Genomic DNA, 22,865 nt, shown 5'->3' with positions numbered 1-22,865 from the left:
ATGAAAAAGATTTGAACACAATCATATGCATTTTTTGTGATAAAATAACCAAATGAGGCATATATAGACAAACAACATCTTGTTGGTGGATATAGAAATGCTAAAAAATGTAGAAAATGTCTGAAACATGTTAAAAAAGAAATGAAAGAGTATATGAGTTCCAAGAAAAGTCAAAAAGAGCAAATGAATATGGGAAGCGAAGATGTTAATGAAAATTTGTTTGGTTTGGAAGATGAAGATTTTGATGAGGAGATTAATAGTAGAATTAATGTCACCAACATTTCTAGTGGATGTAGTAACCGAGGAGAAAGTGGTGGTAGGATGTTTTCTTTTAAAAAAACCAAGACAAAAAGGTCCTATGAATCATTTTTTCACTCCTAATGCAGAGATGGTTGTTCAAAATCGGAGAAGTAGGAAGATGAATCAAACTACCATCAACGATGCCTGCAAAAAGGAAGCAAGAGAAAGAGCTTGTATGCTTATCACAAGATGTATATATGAGGCTGCTATTCCATTTAATGAAGTCACATATTCGAGTTTTCAACCATTGATTGAGGCTATTGGCCAATATGGTGTGGGTGTGAAAGGACCAACTCTTCATGAGGTAAGAGTTACTAACTTTAAGAAAGAATTGGCTCTCACAAAAGATTTGATGAAAGATCATATGGTGGAATGGGAAAAAAAATGGATGTTCAATTATATCGGATGGATGGACAAATAGGAAATAGAGAACTTTGGTGAACTTTTTGGTTAATTGTTCAAAGGGAACCATGTTCATGTAATCTATTGATGCTTCTTCAATGATTAAGACGGCAGAAAAGATGTTTGAGTTACTTGAAAGATGGGTAGAACAAGTTGGTGAGGAGAATGTTATTCAAGTTATAATAGAGAATCACTCAAGTTATGTGATGGCAGGTAATAAATACTATTTCTTGAATTTTTATTTACTTTTAAATTTTGAATTATTTATCTTGGGAACTTATGTAAATTTATTATCTACAATGTCACATAGGGAGGTTGTTAGAATTAAAGCTCTCGTATTTGTATTGGACACCATGTGTTGCACATTGTCTTGACTTGATGTTGAAAGATATTGGAAAGCTATCAAACATCAAGAGGACATTGGAGAGGGTTATATCACTAAATGAGTAAATTTATAATCACTCAGGGCTACTCAACATGATGAGACGGTTTACTGGACAAAGGAAATTGCTTAGGCCTACTAAGACTCGGTTTGCAACTGCTTTCATCACATTATCGCGACTGCATGAACAAAAAAACGACTTGAGGAAGATGTTTACAAGTTCAGATTGGTCAGATAGTAAATAGGCAAAAGAGCATAAGGGGAAAACTATGACCAACATAGTTCTAATGCCTTCATTTTGGAATACTATTGTGTTTTGCTTAAAGGTTTTGGATCCCCTAGTTCGTGTGCTTCGTTTGGTTGATGGTGAAAAAAAAACTCCTATAGGATACATCTATGAAGTAATGAATAAAGTTAAGGATACAATTTTGAGAAGTTTTAATGGAAATGAAGATAAATACAAAGAAATCTTCAAAATCATTGATAAGAGATGGGAGATTCAACTTCATTGGCTTTTGCATGCAGTAGGGTACTTTTTGAACCCGAAATTCTTCTATGATAAACCAAAAATAGAGCATGATACAGAGATTATGAGTGATTTGTATAAATGCATCTTAAGGCTAACAAGATACTTTGCTAAGCAAGAAAAAGTTGTGGCCTAAGTGAGTTTGTACACAAATGCCCAAGAACTATTCGAGAATGAGTTAGCTGTTAGGACAAGGAAGACTAAAGCACCAAGTTAGTTATTTAGTTTTGTTTATTTAAATGATTAGATTGTATTTTTGCTCAAATAAGTGAATTGTTTCACTAAATTGTTAATATCTATACTACAGTTGAATGGTGGGCTGCATTTTGGAGCTTCAGCTCCAAATTTGCAAAGGTTTGCAATGAAAGTCCTCAACTTAACATGCAGTGCATCGGGTTGTGAACGGAATTGGAGCGTCTTTGAAAATGTAAGTGACCAAAATAATTACAAGTAATAGTCTAATAGAGTCTTGAATGTAACTTAAAAGTTAAAACTTTAAAATATATTTATAAGCTTATGAATTTTTGTAGATTCATAGCAAGAGGAGAAATAGGTTAGATCATCAACGCTTGAATGATTTGGTATATATCAAGTATAATCAAGCCTTGAAGAGAAGATATAATGAACGTAACACCATTGACCCAATTTCCTTGAAAGATATAGATGATAGCAATGAATGGTTGATAGGAAGAATGGAAAATGAGGATTCTCATGGAGGTGCACAATATGATTTTGTATTTGATGATGATAATTTGTCATGGGGTGATGTTGCTAGAGCTACTGGAGTTGAAGAGGCCAGGTTTAATACTAAAGCTAGAGATAGAGCAAGCTCAAGTATAATAACACCAACGAGGGGGGTAGCTTCAAGTTTTAGAATTTTGCCTTCTCATTCACTAATAGATGAAGATGAAGATAGAGACATGGTTAATTTAGTAGATGGGGAAGGCTACAAATGTGATTGTGGAAATGATGACGATGATGATGATTTTGTTGATTTAGAAGAGGGGTGATGATTGCTTGTTGTAGACAAATTTGTTATTTAAGTGTTTTTAATGATGTTTTTGAATTGTGGACAAATTTCATGTTTTGGTTTGGAAACTTTGGATTTGGATATGTATTAGGCTATTAGCAATATGGATTTGGATTTGTTTTTATGCTTGGAGTTCTTTATTTTTATGTTTTTTGTTGATTAAATTGAAGTTTTGAATGATATTTGATGATTTATGTGTTTAGGACAAATAAATGATTATTAAATTTGATGCGCTTCACTTCACTAAAACTCGTGTCTTAGGTGCGCCTTATAAATTATAATTAAGGCAAATGAAGTCGAGTAACAATGGAGGTAGTAGAGTAACAAAAGAAATAGTGAATGTAACTAAAATAAAAATATAAAATGAAGATATGAACTTAAGAATAAGTTAATTATTTTTATTTATTATTTAAAATTAAAATAACTTTAAATAATACTATTAAATTATTTTATCAAATATTCTTAATTTATTTAGTGACTTAAATTAAGTTATTAATTTGACCGAGGACATCATGAATAATATGCCAAAAATACTATTTTACTATATTATGATAAAAATTAATTTAAGTAATAGCATTATTTTCTTTACCCCAAATCCTGATATCAATATTTTATGTTTTTTAGCCATATAAATTTAAAAACCAGAAAATAAATTGAAAAATGAAAAATCTAAAAAAAATAAAAAAAAATCTACGATTACAAACCTCAGAGTCTCCGTGCCTGCCTCGTCTTTCTCAGTGTAGAGCCAGACCACAAATGGCGATGCTACTCACCTCACACGCTTCTCTATTCTTCAAAAACCCTAAAACCCTTCGATTATCTTCAATCCCCACCCAAAGCCCTTCTCTCTCATTCGCCAAAGTCTCCACCCAAAACCCTCTTTTCTCCTCCATTCGCCTCTATGCCGCATCCCCCGACAACCCTGACTCTTCCTCCATCAAACCACCGTCGGCCAGCGACGGTGATGCATCGGATTCCGAGGCGTCTGATCAAGACATTCAGCATGATGCTGCTCCTGCTGGTGTCGCCGACGAATGGGGTGAGAAGGCGGAGCCGGAGCCGGAGCCGGAGGATTCGTACACGAAGCTCTCCGGCGCCGACCCACCCAAAGACGAGGATGAGTGGGGTGGAGATGGGGATGCGAAGGACTCGTACATCAAGTCGGGCAATGGGATAGCAACCGCAGCGGCGGCGGAGGTGGATGAGGTTGGGGATTTGAAGAAATGTTTGGTGGACACGGTGTACGGAACGAATTTCGGGTTTGAGGCTACCGCAGAGGTGAGGGCGGAGGTTGTGGAGTTGGTGAACCAGTTGGAGTCGGTAAATCCGACTCCGGCTCCAACGGAGGCGGCGGAGCTTCTCGACGGCAACTGGGTTTTGTTGTGAGTTTCTTGCCTTGCTCTTATAATTTTTAAATACTTTCTGTATATAATGAAAGAGAAATGCTACTGTTGTTATCTTATTGTGTGAATAGGATTTGTGAATTTGGAAGCACTTGAAAGTGATGGTATAGGATCAATTTTGGTGTGTTCTTAAATGCCATGATTCCATAATGTTCCACTATCATTCATGATGATTGCCTCCATTTTCTGTAATAGTTCTAGTGATTTCTGTAATGAATTTTATGAAAGAAACAGAATGGGCAATCCATTTTTGTTATCGATGAACAGATTAGTTCCCCACTATAATCTATGCCCATTTGTCATTCTATCAGCAAAACATTGAACATTTGGTGCATTGCATGATGATGAGTGCTTATATACACTATGCCAAATAACTTCATTCACTGGAAAGAAAACTACTGAGAAGAGCAGAGAAAGCTGTTCTCAGTTGGCAACCAACTAAAAAAGGAAAGCTGCTCTTCTTTTTTTTTTTAATGTATCAAAGATTATATTTCTAGCTTCCATTCTGCTACACAGCATTAATGTGTTTTCGAGCATGGTTTTTGTCCTCAAGGATATGAGATGCATGTGTAAATTATGGGGATTATTCATGTATGTGTGCATGCATTTTTGTGTTTGAAAGGATGTAAAAAATGTGTGATATGCTGGTCACAACTCATTTGAACTTCTCTCTTTATGGCAGAAAGTGGGGTTTGCTGTATTTCTCTTGACTTTGGGAAATTTTAAAGGACTATCCATTTTAAGAATAAAACTAATGACTAGCTCAGGAAATTCAAGGCAGATTAGAGCCATGATAATCCTAGAACTAGGAGTGAATTTTGGTCAGGGATAAGGAAATAAGCTTTTATGGTTGCTTGTCTTAATTTTGAGTTGGAGTATTGATAACACATTCTTGCTCCAAGTCTTTTATCCAGAGTTTCAAAGAACATCCTCTCTTTTGTCATTTCCCAGGTTTGGATGCATAAGAGGATTGCAGTTGTGAGACTATGCTCTAATTGTTTCTATTTGCTGGATTTTTTAAGATAGGTAGGCTATGGTTCATGCTGCAATTGAGACAATCCATCTAGTTGTAGTCTCAGCAAATTAACATTTCTCTATGCCTTACCCTGTAGCTTGTATATCGTGTGGAAGCTGCTTCAAGAACCCAACAAATAGCTAGGATTTGTTGATAATCCCTAATTGATTAGAACATCTGGTTGGACGCTGTAATGGAGTTCATCTGAATCTTATCTTTCCAAAACTGATACTTCTTATGCATCCTAGGGGTAACAAATGATTTTACATTATTTTGGAGAAGCTTAGTCGAATAAATTGGATCTGTTATTTGATTAAGTATGCTGTTCTCACCAATGGGTTAAGAAACAATGAATAATGAGGATTTTAGCACACAATAAGGAGTTGGAAGAAGGTTTCAAATCTTTGGTAACATTTTTTAAACCTAAAAGCAAATATTTTTAACTTTAAACCCTTTTACAAACCACAAACACAAAGATTGTACTCAATAGACCAAGGAGTAACAAAAAGTGGGTAGAGAATACAGAGAAAACTGCCATAAACCTGGGGAATCTGAAGACAGTTGGGAAATAAGAAAGAGGAAAGGTTAGATGAGGAAGATTTTGTGTTAACTGGTAAATAATGATAATTTTGACTGTGTAGAACTTTTAACTTCCATATGGCCCATAGCCTACCCTAAAAAAATAAAGAAATCCTTCCACATGGGCCATAGTTGAGGGAATTGGGGTAGAAGTACTAAGAAAAACCTACAGAACTAAAGAGCAGAAAAGGGGAGGTAGTCCGCAATCATAGTTTTTTATCTTCATTTTATTATTGTTATTATTATTTTAAATCTTGTAGCCAAAATGCCTTCAAAGAAGAAGACCCAAAAGTAGATATAGAAAATCCAAAACATACCATTTACTGATATCCTTTACCTCTGCTGCATCTCATGTAACATTTTCCCTGTCATTTAAGTTGTTACAAAGCTTATTACAACTTAAACAAGTGTGGACACCCTGATATAACCACACTTAGGCATAATACCAATGTAAAGAAGTGGCCAAAAGTAAAACAAAGTACAGATAAATTATAATGATCTAAGCTACATAAATATCTTTGTTGTTCCTTTGGTATATGGTCTGTCTTGCCCCTCCCCTACCTATCAAAAAATATATATATATATATATATGGTCTGTCTTGCCTCCAAATAGGGTAAAATTTTCTCTGGATGAGCACAACTTTTGTTTCCTCATTGTGGCGTTATGTAAATCCTAAAAAGGGTATGGTTCATAGCTGCTTTGATTAGTTTTGAGGGAAGCCTTATCCTGAGATGGCATGGCATCATCAGGGGAAGGTGGTGGCTCTAACACCACCAAGGAGATTAAAGAAGGAGTAAAATGATCTGTTGGCACTCCTTGTGAACTTCCAGAGATATCAAAAGATGCAATTGACTTGTATGGAATGTGGAATGTTTCTTTAGATGGATCTAGGAATCCAAAGTTGCAAACGAATCTTCCAGTGGAAAAAGGAGTGAGAACTAGAGAAGAGTTTTTAGCCATTAATGCTTACGCTTTGCAGACAGGATTTGTTGTTTCAATTTCTATGTTTTAGTACCATTGCGCTATCTTCAGTTGGTGGTAGCTTTTGGAGGAAGTTTTCCTGGTCCTTTGTAGTAATCTTTTCTTCTTCCTTTTATTTATTTTTTGTCCTTTCTCTATATGTTTTTATATTTCTAATTTACCCACCTTTGCTCCTGATTTTGTTCTCAAACCCAACAGGTACACAGCAGCTTCTGAGCTATTGCCTCTTCTGGCAGCAGGTTCTACTCCTTTGTTGAAGGTTAAAAGTATATGCCAATCAATTGAAACCAGCAGCCGCACCATCGTCAACTCCACCACTTTGTCAAGCCCCTTCGCGACCTTCTCCTTCAGTGCATCGGCCACGTTTGAAGTTCGAAGTCCTTCAAGAATACAGGTAATCCTTGTCAAAATCTTGAAATTGTTATTGTTCTGTAAGCAAGACACATTCTACACCTATTCAAATTAGTGAAGGGGGAAGTGGGTAAAGGTGCAATATAATCAATCACATACTACATACTAGTTGGTGTACCCAAATAGATTCTTTGAATTAAAATGTGAACTAATTGGGTAGCCCACCTACCTGCTGGGATGGGGAATGGACACTTCAAATCAGCATTCGGTAGGTTTGAGGATGGGCTGTAATTTTCAACTACACTTTGGGTTTGGTACAGGGTAAGCTTTAAAATGTACCATCTCAACCAGCATGCCTTGTTAAGATAATTTTAAACTTTTATTTGCAATGTTTGATGTATTTTGCAGCATAGAATGGTTTATAAGCTCAGACTTGTTAAAAACTTTGAAGAACTTTTAACAGAATGAATGGATGAGTACCATATAATTTTTCAATACATGCAGGTCCAATTTAAGGAAGGAACCCTGCAGCCTCCAGAGATAAAGTCAAGCCTTAATCTTCCAGAAAATGTGGATGTCTTCGGGCAGAAAATCAATTTGTCAGCTGTGCAGCAGTCTCTTAATCCACTTCAGGAGGCAGTGGCAAGCATCTCACGAGCCATTTCTGGGCAGCCACCTCTGAAGGTTCCGATCCCAGGCGAAAGAAGCTCCTCATGGCTTCTCATCACCTACCTTGACAAGGATATTAGGATCTCAAGGGGGGACGGTGGTCTTTTTGTGCTTGCTAGAGAAGGTAGTCCTCTCCTAGATCTCTACTAGACACAAGGTAGAAGCTTACCTATGATATTCATGATGTGTAAAGGGCACGCATATAGGTTCTATATATTACTCTTGTTTGTATTGGTTTTGGTTCTGTCTTGCACCCACATTTTTACAAGGTAAAAAAGAACATATGCCAGCTTACCCATTACTCCATTTTCTGTTTGGCCACCGAGTGGTTTAGGAATAAAGGAAAATTATGAATATTTTTTTTTTCCTTCTACTGTTTCTTCATCAAGTAAAAGGAAAAAGAATTCTACAGGCGTGGTGACGCAGGCGGGTTGAAGAAAACTGAATAATACAAAAATAGGAATGAGAGGCCGTCATTTAATAAAAGTGGGCAGTCCCACTCCCACAACCCACCACCCACCACCCACCACCCAATGGAATGGAGTTGTTTCTCTCACATCCCATACGATCTTGAAGCTTCCCACCTACCAATTTCCAACGGAAGATATGGTCATCCATATTTTGAAAATGCCCTTTGAATCAGTCATTTTACCTTGGGATTCAATTGTTTTAAAAATTGTATACCGAAAAAAGGTCATCAAATCTTTTGATTTTTTAGATATTTTTGATAACATATTTTGTTTGCATTAATTTTGTCAAAGAAACAATATAGAAAGAAAACCATAATCATGGCCAATATATTTGTTTCATTAGGATGATGCTTGAAATGAATGCTTAGAAATAAGATTAATATACAATAAAAAAAAATATTATATACAAATAAATAAGATTAAGATTTCAGATATAGTGGGTAAAGATTATGTATAAAAATTAAAATAAAAGAGGGAAAATTTTGAAAAAAAAAAAAAAAGGAAAGAGGCAATAAAGAGAGGGGGATTTGAAAAGGTCAGAGAGGTGACTCCAACGAGGAAGACGTGCAGTATTCACGTAATTGTCGCCTGCTTTGCCGCATCTACACTTGTCATCTTAAATGATTAAATCAATCTTCCATCTCCTTGTCCATTTCTTCTTCTTTCTTATTGACTCCTAAACCCACTCCACTTTCTATACCCAACCCATAAAAAAAACCTCTATTTTATTCTATTTGTTCTTCACTTTCTGCCCCCTCCAGAGTCAAAGAAGTTGGCTGTTTTCTTTTCATTTTTTAGTTTTCCTGTTGCTGTTTCCTGTTCTTCCATGTGATCCGCTATTTGGGTGTTTGAGGATTTCTCCCTAGTAATTCGGATGATCTATGCAAGGTGGTAGAAGAACGATTTTCATGGAGATCTTTCGTCTTTGAATACGTAGAGTAATTGTTGAAGAGTGTGTGACAAAAAGATACAGAGGAGGGCACAGATTGGAATTTTTGTTGCCTGACTTGGTTTTTTGGAAGAAAAGAAAAGAGGAGAAGGGAAAAGAAAAAGCAAATGCCTCTTAGATTGGCAGTCATAGTGGAACAGAATTTAGTTTGAAAGAGAGGGCATGATCCAAAACAGTCCAAAGATCCAAACCCAGATGCTAAAATTCATAGTTGTTGAGAGACAGAGTCGCAAAAGAAGAGGAAAGGTATAGTTTCAAGAACTCAAGAGTTGCAGGACTGTAAGTCTCTTGTTGAGATTGCTAAGGTTTTGGTTCATAAAGTCAGCTTCAGCTTTTGATATATCGTTGGTGGAGAAATGAGCGTGGATGAACCGGTGAAGCTGGACGATGAGCAGATAGCGGAGCTACGAGAAATATTTCGATCATTCGATAGAAACAATGACGGAAGCCTAACGCAGCTGGAGCTGGGATCATTGTTAAGATCATTAGGTCTGAAACCAACTCCAGAGCAGCTGGACGCCCTAAGTCAGAAAGCAGACAAGAACAGTAATGGCCTAATTGAGTTCTCAGAGTTCGTCTCACTTGTGGCGCCGGACCTTCTTCCAGCCAAGTCGCCATACACACAGGAGCAGCTGAGACAGCTGTTTCGGATGTTTGATAGAGATGGCAATGGCTACATTACAGCAGCGGAGCTGGCGCACTCCATGGCCAAGCTTGGCCATGCACTCACTGCAGAAGAGCTGACAGGGATGATCAAAGAGGCAGACACTGACGGCGATGGGCGGATTAACTTTGAGGAGTTCTCTCAGGCGATAACCTCTGCAGCTTTTGATAATTCATGGGCCTAGACTCTTTTACATTTCTGTGGTTTCCTTTGATTCACCCTTGGGGTGGAATATGAAAGTATGATGGTTCCCGTAGTTGCGGTGTTCTCAGTTTGGGGTGTCTCTTTTTTCCTCTAGTTTTCATTCGAAAGTTCACACTTTAACAAGCAATTTCTCCAATTAGAATTCCTGTCAGGCCAAGCCTGGCGGTGATTTGATTTGATTTGGTTTTCCTTGTGAAATTAATGTATTAGGTGTTTAGGTGTTGTGAGGTTGCCTTTAGGCTTGTTTAATTGTTTCACAGACGCTAAGACTAGACACTACAGATGGTTTGAAATGCTAGAACAGAGAGAACGAAAATAAACACTAGAATTTCACTGCTAGTTTGGATTGTGTTCTGGAAATGTAAGTAGGAATTAAAAAGTCGTTCATCGAGACCAAAACTCACTCTTACCGGCATGATATTGTGATTCACCTTCATTTCCCTTTTAAACCGTGATATTATGATTCACATTTCCCCTAATTCTTTTCGATTCTTCTTCCTACATAACAAACACATGAGGGTTGGGGCATGATTCATTCCAACATCCCCACCATGCACAAATGTATTTTACATAGTGTAGCAGATTCTTTTCATTCGTTTCCACCATTCTAATTCCAGAAATCATCGTGCAAAGAGGAAAATCAAATCATCTTGCCCTCCTTCCAATAAGATATAGATGGTGAATTTCAGTCCATCAAAAGTGCCCTTGGCATGTATAGCTCCTTTGTTCCTTGGAAGTGATTATCCATGGAGGCTATGGTTGACATCTACCGAGAAAGAAATTGGTCAACCGAAATGCTTCCCCAGTTTGATACTCCAGCAAATACAGGTACTTGGTGTGTAATTTTTGTTTCACAAACTCAATAAATATCCGTATCCTGTGTCTATTCCTAGGAGTGTTGAAAAGCCTCGCACCATTTTGTCTATTTCTGGCTTCTAAACAAGCAGCAAATCTACATACTCTACAGTGTTGTTGAATCTCCAACGGGTGAAAAGGAAACCCACCATGTGACACCTCTTATTTAATAGATGAAATCTTGAAAACACAACGTAATCAACATGGGACACTGCATTTTAATCATCCCGTATATTTGCTTAAAATAAAATTTCAGCATTATGCCAATAACAAAACCAGTATGTGGTATATCTTTACTAATTTTGTAGAAGACTCACTTCCATCTAGATCAAAAAATAGTGTGGAGGGGGGGAGGAAATGAAAAAGAAAAGAAATTCAGGAGCAACTTCAAATAAATGAAAACAGTGAATTTACTTTGCCTTCTGCTTGGATTTGAGCATCACGAACCCAACAAATGTGCATAAGAAGCAGAGAAGTGTCACTCCAGCGAATACAGGTATGAGTATGGCGTAATCTTGAGGCAGAAAGTACTTATGGATAAAGTGATCACTGTCTACAAATGGCTGAAAGACCATAATAGAATATGAACAACCAAGTATATGCAAGTCCCAAAAGGAGTACAGGATCCAAATTGAACAGAAGGCGAACTTACCAGGATGATGACCCAAAAGGTATAATAAGTGAATATGGATATGCTGATAAAAGATAATAGAAACCCAACCGCTCTGTCTGCTAATTCCATTCTGACTTACAGCTTCTACTGCCTGTAAACCCATAGTAAGCACATTAGCATCTTTGTACATGGTAGCAGACACTTCAATTTTTAAAAGATGCATCACATCCACCTGGAAAACAACCATCCTGGCATCCTCAAGAAGCCTAGGTTTGGGAAAAGATCAGTGTGACTTAATAAAAAAATATGTAGCAAAACCATAGCTCCCTTATAGTAGTTTCTTTCTGCCAATAAGCCCCTATGGAGGCTCTGTCAAACTGCAGAACCTGATTTATGGACTTGACCACCTGTATAACATATACAGGGACTTGCCTTACTAAAGTGTAATAAGTTACTAATTGGTCCCATGTACGGATTTCCAAGTCTTTCATCCAATGTTTAAGCATTAGTATGAAATCATGATTTCTTAAACCATAGACCCATGGGTTTTTTTTTTTTAAAAGAGAGAGCATATATTTTATTAGTGCCTAAGTGGAGACGTAGCATACTATGTCCAAAGTATACAAACAATGCCCAGTATAGGCACAAAGGTAAGGAACAAAAAACCCTTCACCTTACTTTAAGCTCAATTAATCTACAAAATCTAACATAGACAATGTGTGGTCCTCTAAATACACCCTAGCACAATTAACAAAAGTATACATAAACGTAGATTTGATTGTTTGGTTGGACTACTCAATATCATTAAAAGTTCTTCTATTCCTTTCCTTCCAAAGAGTCTGCAACAAGCACAAGGGAATGACCCTCCATGCTTTTTTCTATTTTTTACCTGTAAAAGAGTCATGTTCATCCAATGGGCTCCCTCTAACTGAAGATTGCATAACCCACTCTACTCCAAAAAGAGAGTAAATCAGGTATCACACCATTCTTGCTTTGGAACAATGCATAAGCAAGGGATCTATCATTTCCTCCTCACCTTTGCACAAGTAACACCTATTTAGGAGATTCCAAGTCCTCCACACTATATTAGTTGGAAAAGTTTGTCTATGCCCCCTAGAAGAAGAAAAATAAAGAGATCTAACTGAAAACTTCCAGCTCAGTTTGTCCTCCACTTCCCTTTTGACTACCAACGTTTGTAATTTCCAAAACAAGGTCTCCACTGCAACAAGTTCCCAATCATTAAACTGCCTTGAAATGGGGGCTCTAACCACCCCCTCCCACAACCTCCTCCCAAGCCTCTACCACCCATCCATCTTTGTTAGTAGCAAAAGAAGATAAGTTCAGGAAGGGTTCTTCTAGTGTTTGATCTCCGCACCATAAGTCTTTCCAAAATTTAACCACCCTTCTCTCATTCCCAACTAAAAAGTGAGATCTATTTTTTATACCCTCCCATTCATTTTTGATGACTTTCCACACCTCCACTCCATAACCATCTCTCACCCCTCTTGAACACCACCTCCCATCCTCCTCTCTGAACTTTCATATTATGATTTGTTTCCATAAGAACTTCCTTTTTGTAGCAAATCTTCAATTCCACTTTACTAAGCAAAGCTATGTTGCACCAATTACCATGAGGGTCTTCATACCCTTGTCCACATTCTGAAAAGAGTTGAATATATACTTGAAATTTTTGTTGAAGGTTATGCAAAAAATGGGATTTGGGCCAAAGTGGATGGGATGGATGTGGAGTTGCATATCTACTGCCAAATTCTCAGTGTTGGTTAACGGTGTGCCAGCTGGATTTTTCTCAAGTTCTAAGAGGTTGCGTCAAGGGGACCCTCTATCGCCCTACTTGTTCGTCATGGGAATGGAAGTGCTAAGTGTGCTTATCACGAGGGCTATTGAAGGGGGTTTTATCTCTGGGTGTAGCATTTGGCGAGGTAGAGGGCAGACTGTCAATATATCTCATTTACTTTTTGCGGATGATACAGTAGTTTTTTGTGAGGCAAAGAAAGAGTACTTAACACATTTGAGCTGGATTCTTTTTTGGTTTGAAGCGGCTTCAGGGTTAAAGATTAATTTGGACAAAAGTGAGGTTATTCCAGTAGGGGAGGTGGAAGAGGTGAACGAGATGGTTGTTGAGATAGGGTGTAGGGTGGGACAGCTGCCTGCTGTCTACTTGGGGCTGCCTTTAGGGGCGCCTAATAAGGCCACTTCCGTGTGGGATGGCGTGGAGGAGAAGGTGAGGAGGAGACTTGCCCTTTGGAAACGCCAATATATTTAAAAAGGTGGGAGAATCACTCTTATAAAGAGCACGTTGACCAGCATGCCCTTGTATCAAATGTCTTTGTTCCGTATGCCAAAATCAGTGGCAAGGAGGCTTGAAAAGTTACAAAGACACTTTTTGTGGGGAGGGGCCAATGGGGAAAAAAAAGCCCACTTAGTCAAGTGGGAGGTGGTGTGTGCGGATAAAGAAAAGGGAGGGTTGGGATTAAGGAAGCTTGCTTGTTTGAACAAAGCCTTGTTACACAAATGGATTTGGAGGTTTGCTCGTGCTAAGGAGGATCTTTGGAAGAAGGTGCTTGAGGCTAAGTATGGGCAAAAGGACTTTGGATGGAGGACAAGGAAGGCAAATGGGGTGTTTGGAGTAGGGGTTTGGAAGGAGATTTTGAAGGAATCTGATTGGTGTTGGGAAAACATGGTGTTCAAGGTAGGAAAAGGCAATAAAATCAGATTTTGGACAGATCCTTGGTGCGGGAATAATGTGCTGTCCCAAAGTTTCCCGAATCTCTTTGCCATGGCTGCCCAAAGGAATGCCACGGTGGAGGAAATGTGGGACCAGAATTTTGGCCAAGATGGGTGGAATTTAAGGTTTTTAAGGGCCTTTAATGACTGGGAGTTGGATACGGTGGGCAACTTGCTGGATGTGTTAAGGGAGCATAGAGTTACGTTGGAGGAAGATTTGGTGATTTGGAAGGAAGGAAGAGACGGGCTGTTTAGAGTCAAGAGAGCGTACAGTGTGTTGGCAAGCCCCATTGTCGCTGAGTTCCCGAATAGCAATATATGGGTGGATAGAGTTCCAACCAAAATTGCTTTTTTTGTATGGGAAGCTGCTTGGGGGAAGGTTCTCACTCTTGATAGGCTTTAGAGAAGAGGGTGGCAGTTCCCAAACTACTGTTTCTTGTGTGGTTGTGAAGAGGAAATGATAAATCATATTTTAATACATTGTCCAGTTGTCATAATATTGTGAGATATCATTCTTAGGTTGTTTGGTGTTCAATGGGCATTTCCAGAATCTGTAAAGGAGGTTTTATTTAGCTAGAAAGGCTCTTTTGTGGGAAAAAAGAGGAAAAAACTATGGAAATCCATGCCGCTATACATTTTTTGAACAATTTGGAAGGAGAGGAATAGACTAACTTTTAGGAGGGGGTGTTAACAGTTCAGAAGTTAAAAACTTCGTTTGTGTGTAATGTTTGGGGTTGGGCAAAATTGTACATTGGTGTGGAGCCGATCTCCCTTATAGGCTTCTTGGAGTGGTTAGCCTCCACTTAGGGGTTGGGGTGTTTTGTTCTTTTTTGGTTGGGAGGCCTTAGTCGCCTCGTATACTCCCTGTATGCTTTGCGGCTATTTTGCCTCCTGATAATATATTCTGCGCTTACTTATAAAAAAAAAAATATACTTGAAAAAACAATTCTATTTTTCCTCTAAAACTACCACTTACAAAGTTCAAAAAGTGTGAACCTAAATAAGATGTCAAATTCATATAGATAGCTTGACGAGAAGTACATATAACACAAGCAACAAACATAGGACAAGAAAAATACCATCATAGATAAGGAAAATCCTAAAAGTAATAGAATAGACATGGCATGGACATGAGAACAAGTAAATAAATATTTTAAAAAATATGTTTCATGTGGCATATAAAAGTTTGATTAATTTGTTTAAGGTTATAGAGCCAAAAAGTCCAAAAATGTACATGATAGAAAAAAAAATTACGAAGTTGCAAGAAGCAATGAGGAAAAGAAATCCATAAATGTAGTGTGTGATGGCTCCTATGGTACAAAGATGAAATTTAATTCTAATTCAACTTTGAGGCAAGGAAGGAATGGTTTTTTCAGGGTTAAAGATGCTTATAGGTTGTTGGATAAACCTAATGCCACAGTGTTTCCCGCAAAGAAAATATGGGTGGATAGGGTGCCAACTAAAGTCTGCTTTTTTGCTTGGGAGGCCACTTGGGAGAAGGTGCTCACTCTGGATAGACTTCAGATTAGAGGGGTGCAACTACCAAATTGTTGTTTTTTGTGTGGCTGTGAAGAAGAGAATGTAAATCATATTCTTTTACACTGTATAGTGACTAGAGTCCTTTGGGATATTATTTTTGGGTTGATAGATATCAAGTGGGTCCTACCAGAAACTATAAAGGAGACTCTTATCTCCTGGAGGGGCTCATTTGTAGGGAAGAAAAGGAAAAAGATTTGGAATTCCATTCCGTTGTGTATTTTTTGGACGGTTTGGAAGGAGAGGAATAGATTAGCTTTTAGGGGGGGTGAGTTGAATATTCAGAGATTAAAGAATTCTTTTGTTTGTAACCTGTGGAACTGGGTCAAAGTGTATTTAGATGAGGAGTCTTTCTCCCTTATAGGTTTCTTGGAGTGGATAGCTTCCACTTGAGGGGAGGTAGTTCTTTCTGGTCCTTTTCTTTTTTTGGGCTGTAGCCAGCTTGTATACTTCCTGTATGCTTTGTGGCGTTTAGCCTTTTTAATGAAATCCTTGCTTACTTATCAAAAAAATATGTGGGTGTCCGTGTGAAGTGAGCTTGTTGGGTCTCAGATTCTGTGGCCAGCTGCTCAGATCGTACGAAGAAGAACCTTCCATTTGACTCAGTTTTAGGTTTTGAATCCTAAAACCTAATATTACCTAACTGAACAACTTACAGCACAACTGTGGATAGCAAGGCCAACATATCATTAACCATAGTCAACAAGTTGTTTTACTTTACTGGAATATTCCACATTCTTGATCCCTTGCCATTTCCTTTTTGTGGGTTCTTTTAGACCTGCCTCCATTCTCTCAAAATTCATTTGGTCAATGCTTGTTTGGGATACATTTGTTATTTTTTGTTTTTAAAAATAAAAAGTCTTATATAAATGTCAAAATTCTTAGATACCTTGTGTACTTGAAAACATTATTTGAAATCTAAGGAAGTAAAAACTTTTCACTTTCTTGAATTTATAAATGTTGAAAAGGGTTTTTCCTTAGATTTTAAAAAATGTTTTCAACAACACGAGGTAAATTTTTTCTTGTTGTATGAGAGTTCTCATATTTTGTATACAAGTTTCCATTTATAAAAATAAAAAATAGGAAGTGTATAAACGCTACCTTGGTAAATTGGTTAAAGCAGAAGCTTCAACTGCTTCAGGCAAAAAAAAAAAAAAAAAAAAAAAAAATTCTTGGTATTTCTGTCACCTTTTGGCACTTCAGCTCACAGCTTGACAAGTGCAAAGAACAATTCAAATCACCATCCACTACATATTAAGCCTATCCTAGGATCTATAAAACACTTATTTCAAATCATGTTGTTTCTAGTCTTGCCATTCTTCATCTCAAACACCCTTAAACATGTATCAAAATCAACACAGAACAAACATCTTTATAAACCTAATTACTGCATATTCCACAACCCCTTAACCAAGAGATTATATGGCCTTTCCCCCAACCAATTTTAGAAATCCCTTCAACCATAATTCTCAAACCTGCCCATACTTTCAAAATAAAAACAAAGTAGATAAAACAGCTTGTCATGATGGCTTAAAAGAATAGTGCTTGCAATCATTAAATGTAGATTATTAACAATGGAAAGTTACCAAATCTTTAGCTTATTACATAAAAATACTTGTGGCCAAGATATGAATCACATTTTTCAGGTGAATTGATGACAAACCCATCTCCAACTAGTCATCTTCCACAGCATCCCATGACAAAGCCATTCAGCCTAACACATAACCAAGGACTGCTATTATAGGAGAACAATCACCGGTATTATTAATGAACCTACTAGTTTACCCTTCCTGTCCATGTCAAACAGCTTTTCAAGCTCTGAGAGCACTGTAGTTCACTCTGCTGGACTTCAGTGCATCCAAACCTCCCTCAACTGAATAATTTTGCTGTCCTCCATATGTATGGGCAACATCAGCATTTCAAGATGTTCTCAAAATGTTTGCAAAGGTTTCATTTCATCAAATGATATACAAGTCACATATCAACTTAATAAAACTTGAGCTGTTTACCAGGTTGAGCATTCAATAATTCAGAAATTATTACTGAAAAAGACTCCCAAATACCCTAGAATTACCACTATGCTTCTTCTAAAAACTGAACTAAAGTTGCAAAATGGACAGCAGTTTAATGCAACGAATCATTGGTATTGTGGTTTAAATTCATCGATTCCCATAAAATCTGAATTTCAGATTATTCAGATAATTCAAAATATAAATTAAGTAAAGATAACCCCACAATTGAAGGAGGGGGGGAATGGGATGTGAAGGACAAAAACGTAAGTCGTAACTGAGGAGATTTGGGGATTTGGAGTATAATTCGAAAATTTTGGCCTTACCTCTTCTCAACTTGACGTGTTCTTCATGGATCATGATAACAGTGTTCGGTTACTCTTATTGACTCATCCAAATCACAGATGGGAATGGGATTCCAGTTCCAGTGAAGTGTGACCCAAATAGGGGCTCGTGCCCAGCCAAAGTGAGCCTACACACCGGTTTTGGGTCAGCCCAGCCCAGAATGCAGCCTAACTGGTTATGGACTGGTTATGGGACTACTTTCCATGCATAACCTGAAGAATATGAAGGTGTCACATGGGAACTTGCCATCGGAGTTCCTCCCACCGTCCCAAGTACTGGTAGGCTCTATATTCTCCAGAATGTTCTAGAAGAATGACACCACTCTTGCCAAACATCATTGCTAAATTTTGAATTAGAAACCAAATTCTAAAAAGTGAATTTTTTACTCCATCTGATATATTGTTTTTATTTCAAATTCTAATTAAAACAAAAAAAAAAAAGGGAGGCAAAAAGGCAGGAGACTGGTGGGACATTGGTGTTATCCAGATAACAATGGGCTACCTAAATAAAAGTGACGCCAATGAGGAGTTCAAACAGTGGACTCCTTCTCTGATGTGGTATGTGTGTTGTAGTTACCAACTTCCCATTCTGGAGAATTTTGTTTGTAATTAAAAGAAAAGAAGGCAAGTCAGTTGCTGTTTCACTTGCCCCATTCCTTACTGAACACAATTTCCCATACCTTTCTGTTCACTGGATCTGGTCTTGGGTCAAGGGACCACTACCCCAAAGTTTTAAATTTTAATTTAATATGATTAATATTATGTAAATTAAATTAATAAATTTTTAGGAATTAAAAATAGAAAAATTATTTTTTTTTAAAAACATCCAAACAAGGGTTTTTTTTTTTGAAAAAAAAAAAATTTAAACAACTTGTCAAATATTCTTGTTTTCTAAAAATATCCAAAAAAATTGGTTTTTATTCTTAAACTTAAAATTAATTTTTAAAACAAATTTCAAAAAAACATAATCAAACAATCACATATTCTAGTAAGCGTGATGAACATTCAAGTGAGAGTATTATAAAATATTATAAATTCAATATACTACCGCCATCAATAAATAATTTTCTTTTATGAGAACCACCATCAATAAATAATCAATAAATAATCATTTACACCATTTGCTACATTATCCATATCATATATAAAATCCATAAAGCAATCCATAAAATATGAAGAGTTTGTAGACTTTTTTCTTTCCAAAGTACCATTATTAATCACTTATCTCCCTTCATATTTCATATCTTTATTATTTAACTATAACAATCATTATCAAATTCAGCTTAAAAATCATAATAAATTCACTTTTTTATTATTTTTAAGTTATAATTGATAAAATTAAATTCATTTTATTTATTTATATTTCTTTTTTGAAGGTAAGAGTTTTTACTTATTTATTTTATATGCTCTTCTTTATATTCCAAATGCTTGCATTTACAGTGGGATCCATTGGCAACATGGTAGATACCATTTTCATCCAAGCCAAATCTTTTATACATATAATTTTATAAGAATTATGGCTTGAGCTACAGTCCAAAATTCAAATTTTTTAACAATAGAATTGACTGATTAAAAGCATTCAAAGTGAAGCCCTTGCCCTCTGTTTGGTTTCCAAGAAAATAGAGCAATAAAAGAAAGTAAAATTTTCATTCCTATGTTATATCTCATCCTTTACTTCCCTTGGCAGTGTGAATTTTCATTAAAGTGACATTGGTGTGTATTCCGGTAGGTGAAAATTTTGCAATTCAAAATATTAACTCCTTTCCTATTTTCTCTGTATCTAAACTTTTTTACAGAAGAAAACATTCCCAAATAGAAAAAGACCGCTAATCTAGCCAAAATTTCCATTTAAGTTGTAATTCAAACTGGCAATTGTTCGATATCCAAAACGAAACCCTAGAATTCAAAACTTCCACCAACAATTCCCAATTTATACAGCACTCAGACTGAAATCTGACCGGCTGCTTGGGTACCAAGAAAACGAAGAAAATAAAAAGAAAACCACGTTTTATTTATCATCTTCTCTCTCAGTTTCTTTGCTGCCAGCAATCCAAAACAAATAAAAAAATAAAAAAAATAAATAAACAAATAAACAAATAAAAAAATAAATAAACAAATAAACAAACTCAGATCAACTAAGCCAGATAGTCATGTGAGTTTAGGTAAGGTGCAATTTTCTGTATTCTCGAGCTCTAAATGGTGAAAACATTACAATTCAAAATTTTCTATCATTTTCTCAGCATCTAAATGATTGTGTATCTAATCCAGAAGTTGATAAATTGAATTGGGAATAGAGATTAATAGAGTACCTTCAACTATCGACCGAAACGAATCGCTTTGAGAAGGAATGATCGAATGCTTTGGCGTAAACAGCCGCAGCCAAACCCTAAAGCTGTGAGTTCAGTCGAGGGATGGTGATTGGTGTTGGTTTCACAAATTTAATATTTTAAATTTATATAGCTTATATTCTTAAAAAAAAATTATTTTATAATTAACTAATTAATTAAATCAAAATGATTTCAATCTCTTTTATATTTTTTATATTAAAATATAAAATATTAGAGTATGTTCGATAATATTTTTATTCCAAGTATTTGTTATGAAAACATTTTTAACAGAATCAAGTGTATTTATAAAAAACACTAAAAGTAATTTTTCAACATTAAGTGATTTTTAATATTTTAAAATTTTTATAAAATTTATTATTTTAAAAAGTGCTTTTTAAATTAAAAATATTTTTTAAAATCACTATCAAATAGACTCTTATTTTTATAATATTATTTTTTAGGCTATGTTGGTTCGGGAAAATTTGAGAAAAATTGTAAGAAAATTAAAATAAAGAAAAAAATTGAAGATAAAAAAAATATAGAAGTTTTTAATTAATTTTAATCACATTTAGTTCCTACCTTATTTTTAATAACAAAACCAAATATATGAATTTCTTTGTATTTCTTCCTTTAACATTTTCCTAAAATCAAACATAGCATTAATATTATATTTAATTTTTTTTATATAATATTATCATATCTTTATATAAATTTAATTATGTATGTTATTTTATCATCCTAATTCTAAAATAATTATGTAATATCAAGTATCTTTTTCTCTTTTTTTTTTTTTTTTCATTTCCCATAATCATTAGAAATATTTTATTTTTTTTAAATTTAAATGAACTAATAATGTTCTCTCAATCATTCTATTTATACTTAGTATTTTTTAATTAAATGTAAATATTATTTAATTAAAATTAAAAAAATAGGTATTTTCAAAAAATATCTTTTAATTATTTTCTTTAATAATTATATAAATATAAAGAATGATTAAATATAAAACATTATAGATAGATATTATTTTTAAAACATATTTAAAAATATATAAAATATTTTAAGAATTTTTCCAGTCTCTAATAGACCTTTACTCTATAAAATATATAAAATAAAATAAAAACAATTTTTAAAAACTATTCTAAAAAATTGTTTTTGAAAACATTTCCAAAACAAACCTTACTATTTGTTTGAATATACTTTTCATTTTTTTAAAAAAAAAATTAAGGAATGGTACTAAATCATATATAAAAAGTAGAATCTCTATAAAAGGAAAAAAAAAATGTAGGGACAATTGTGTTTTGGGCCTAATTAGGCCCAAAAATTAAGCTTTGGTTCATATAAGTGAACCATTTAAGCTCAAAACTTAGAGAAAGTATCAAAATTGAGAAGAATGATATAAATTTTTAACATTTCAAAAAATAGCCTTTGTTGAATATGAAAAAAAAACAAAACAAAACAAAAATATCCAAGTTGGAATTGTTGCCTTAATTTTGCTCACTCTTTATCATTTCAACCTAGACAGTGGTCGTTTTCTTCTTTCCCTCCCGATTTCCTCCATCGCTTCCATCTCATCTCTATGTCTCTTTCTTTTTCTCTCAATTTTGTCTCTTCCGACCATTTGATTTAAGGTCAAATACATTGTCATAATCTTTTTCCCGATTTCAGTTGGTTGTCTATCGTTCACTCATTGATCCCCACCGGTGTTGCCCTTCGTGCCGACTATAGTTGGCTATTTGAAGTTAGTAGGTTCTCTAATTTCATTTTCTCCTGATTTTGTCTCTACCAACTATTTGATTTCAACCCAAAATACATTGCTCTAATCTCTCTCCCGATTTCAGTTCTCCATGTATCGTTCCCTCATGAATCCCCATCGGCATTGCCCTCGGTGCAGACCCTTGTTGGATATTTGAGGTTAGTAGATTGTCTAAATCTCGACCTAGATTTGTTTAATCCTATATTTTGTTTAATCCTCGTTGGTATGATGAGAGAGATTCTTGTTTTCTATTAACCTTCAGTTTACAAAGTCAATTTTGGGTGCTATTTATGTTTTTTGCAAACCTATCTTAAAATGGAAATAGTTCTTATTTATTGTAGTGTTTTTTATGTTGAGATACATAGGTGACTTTGTGATTTTTGGGTGCTTGGCTTTTCTTTTTTTACATTGATGGATTTTTTCGACAGTTGAACCAAATTCTAGGGATGGAATGTTTCGAAATTATGCACCATTCCTACATAATTTTTAGATAGTAGTATTCATTTGTACCCTGTTTTATTGGTGATACTCACTAGTCGCCCCCGTTTTGTGTTCCAAGATAAACAGACTTAGTTGTTATCTACCTTTTATGAGTGGTTATGAATTGTTCTCCTTATGACATAAATTGAAACTATTCATGCGCTTGAATACATTGAGTATCTAAATGGAATTCTATGATGGCATGGAGAAATACAATGTGCCTATATTTTAAAATAAAAAATAAAAAATTATTGACCATGTTACCCTTTAGCCTTGT

At 35.5% G+C, this 22,865-nt stretch overlaps 3 protein-coding genes across 3 annotated transcripts; 2 read left to right on the top strand and 1 right to left on the bottom strand.

The window, feature by feature from the left end:
* Positions 1–3,345: 3,345 nt before the first annotated feature.
* LOC117906189 (plastoglobulin-1, chloroplastic) lies at positions 3,346–7,993 on the top strand. Its single transcript, XM_034819157.1, has 3 exons — positions 3,346–4,022; positions 6,818–7,013; positions 7,475–7,993. Exons 1-3 carry the CDS (start codon positions 3,397–3,399, stop codon positions 7,787–7,789), a joined length of 1,137 nt encoding a protein of 378 aa, XP_034675048.1. The 5' UTR covers positions 3,346–3,396; the 3' UTR covers positions 7,790–7,993.
* Positions 7,994–8,684: 691 nt separating this feature from the next.
* LOC117907589 (probable calcium-binding protein CML18) lies at positions 8,685–10,150 on the top strand. Its single transcript, XM_034821185.1, has one exon. It carries the CDS (start codon positions 9,415–9,417, stop codon positions 9,904–9,906), a length of 492 nt encoding a protein of 163 aa, XP_034677076.1. The 5' UTR covers positions 8,685–9,414; the 3' UTR covers positions 9,907–10,150.
* Positions 10,151–10,914: 764 nt separating this feature from the next.
* LOC117907598 (dolichol-phosphate mannose synthase subunit 2) lies at positions 10,915–20,443 on the bottom strand. Its single transcript, XM_034821196.1, has 3 exons — positions 20,338–20,443; positions 11,434–11,545; positions 10,915–11,344 (listed from the first exon to the last, which is right to left on the bottom strand). Exons 2-3 carry the CDS (start codon positions 11,521–11,523, stop codon positions 11,192–11,194), a joined length of 243 nt encoding a protein of 80 aa, XP_034677087.1. The 5' UTR covers positions 11,524–11,545; positions 20,338–20,443; the 3' UTR covers positions 10,915–11,191.
* Between the last annotated feature and the right edge of the window lie 2,422 nt (positions 20,444–22,865).

This window comes from Vitis riparia, chromosome 2 (assembly GCF_004353265.1).
Source record: "Vitis riparia cultivar Riparia Gloire de Montpellier isolate 1030 chromosome 2, EGFV_Vit.rip_1.0, whole genome shotgun sequence".
NCBI lineage: Eukaryota > Viridiplantae > Streptophyta > Magnoliopsida > Vitales > Vitaceae > Vitis > Vitis riparia.
Note: the sequence above shows the minus strand (reverse complement) of the source record. Positions and strands in the feature narration are given on the sequence as shown.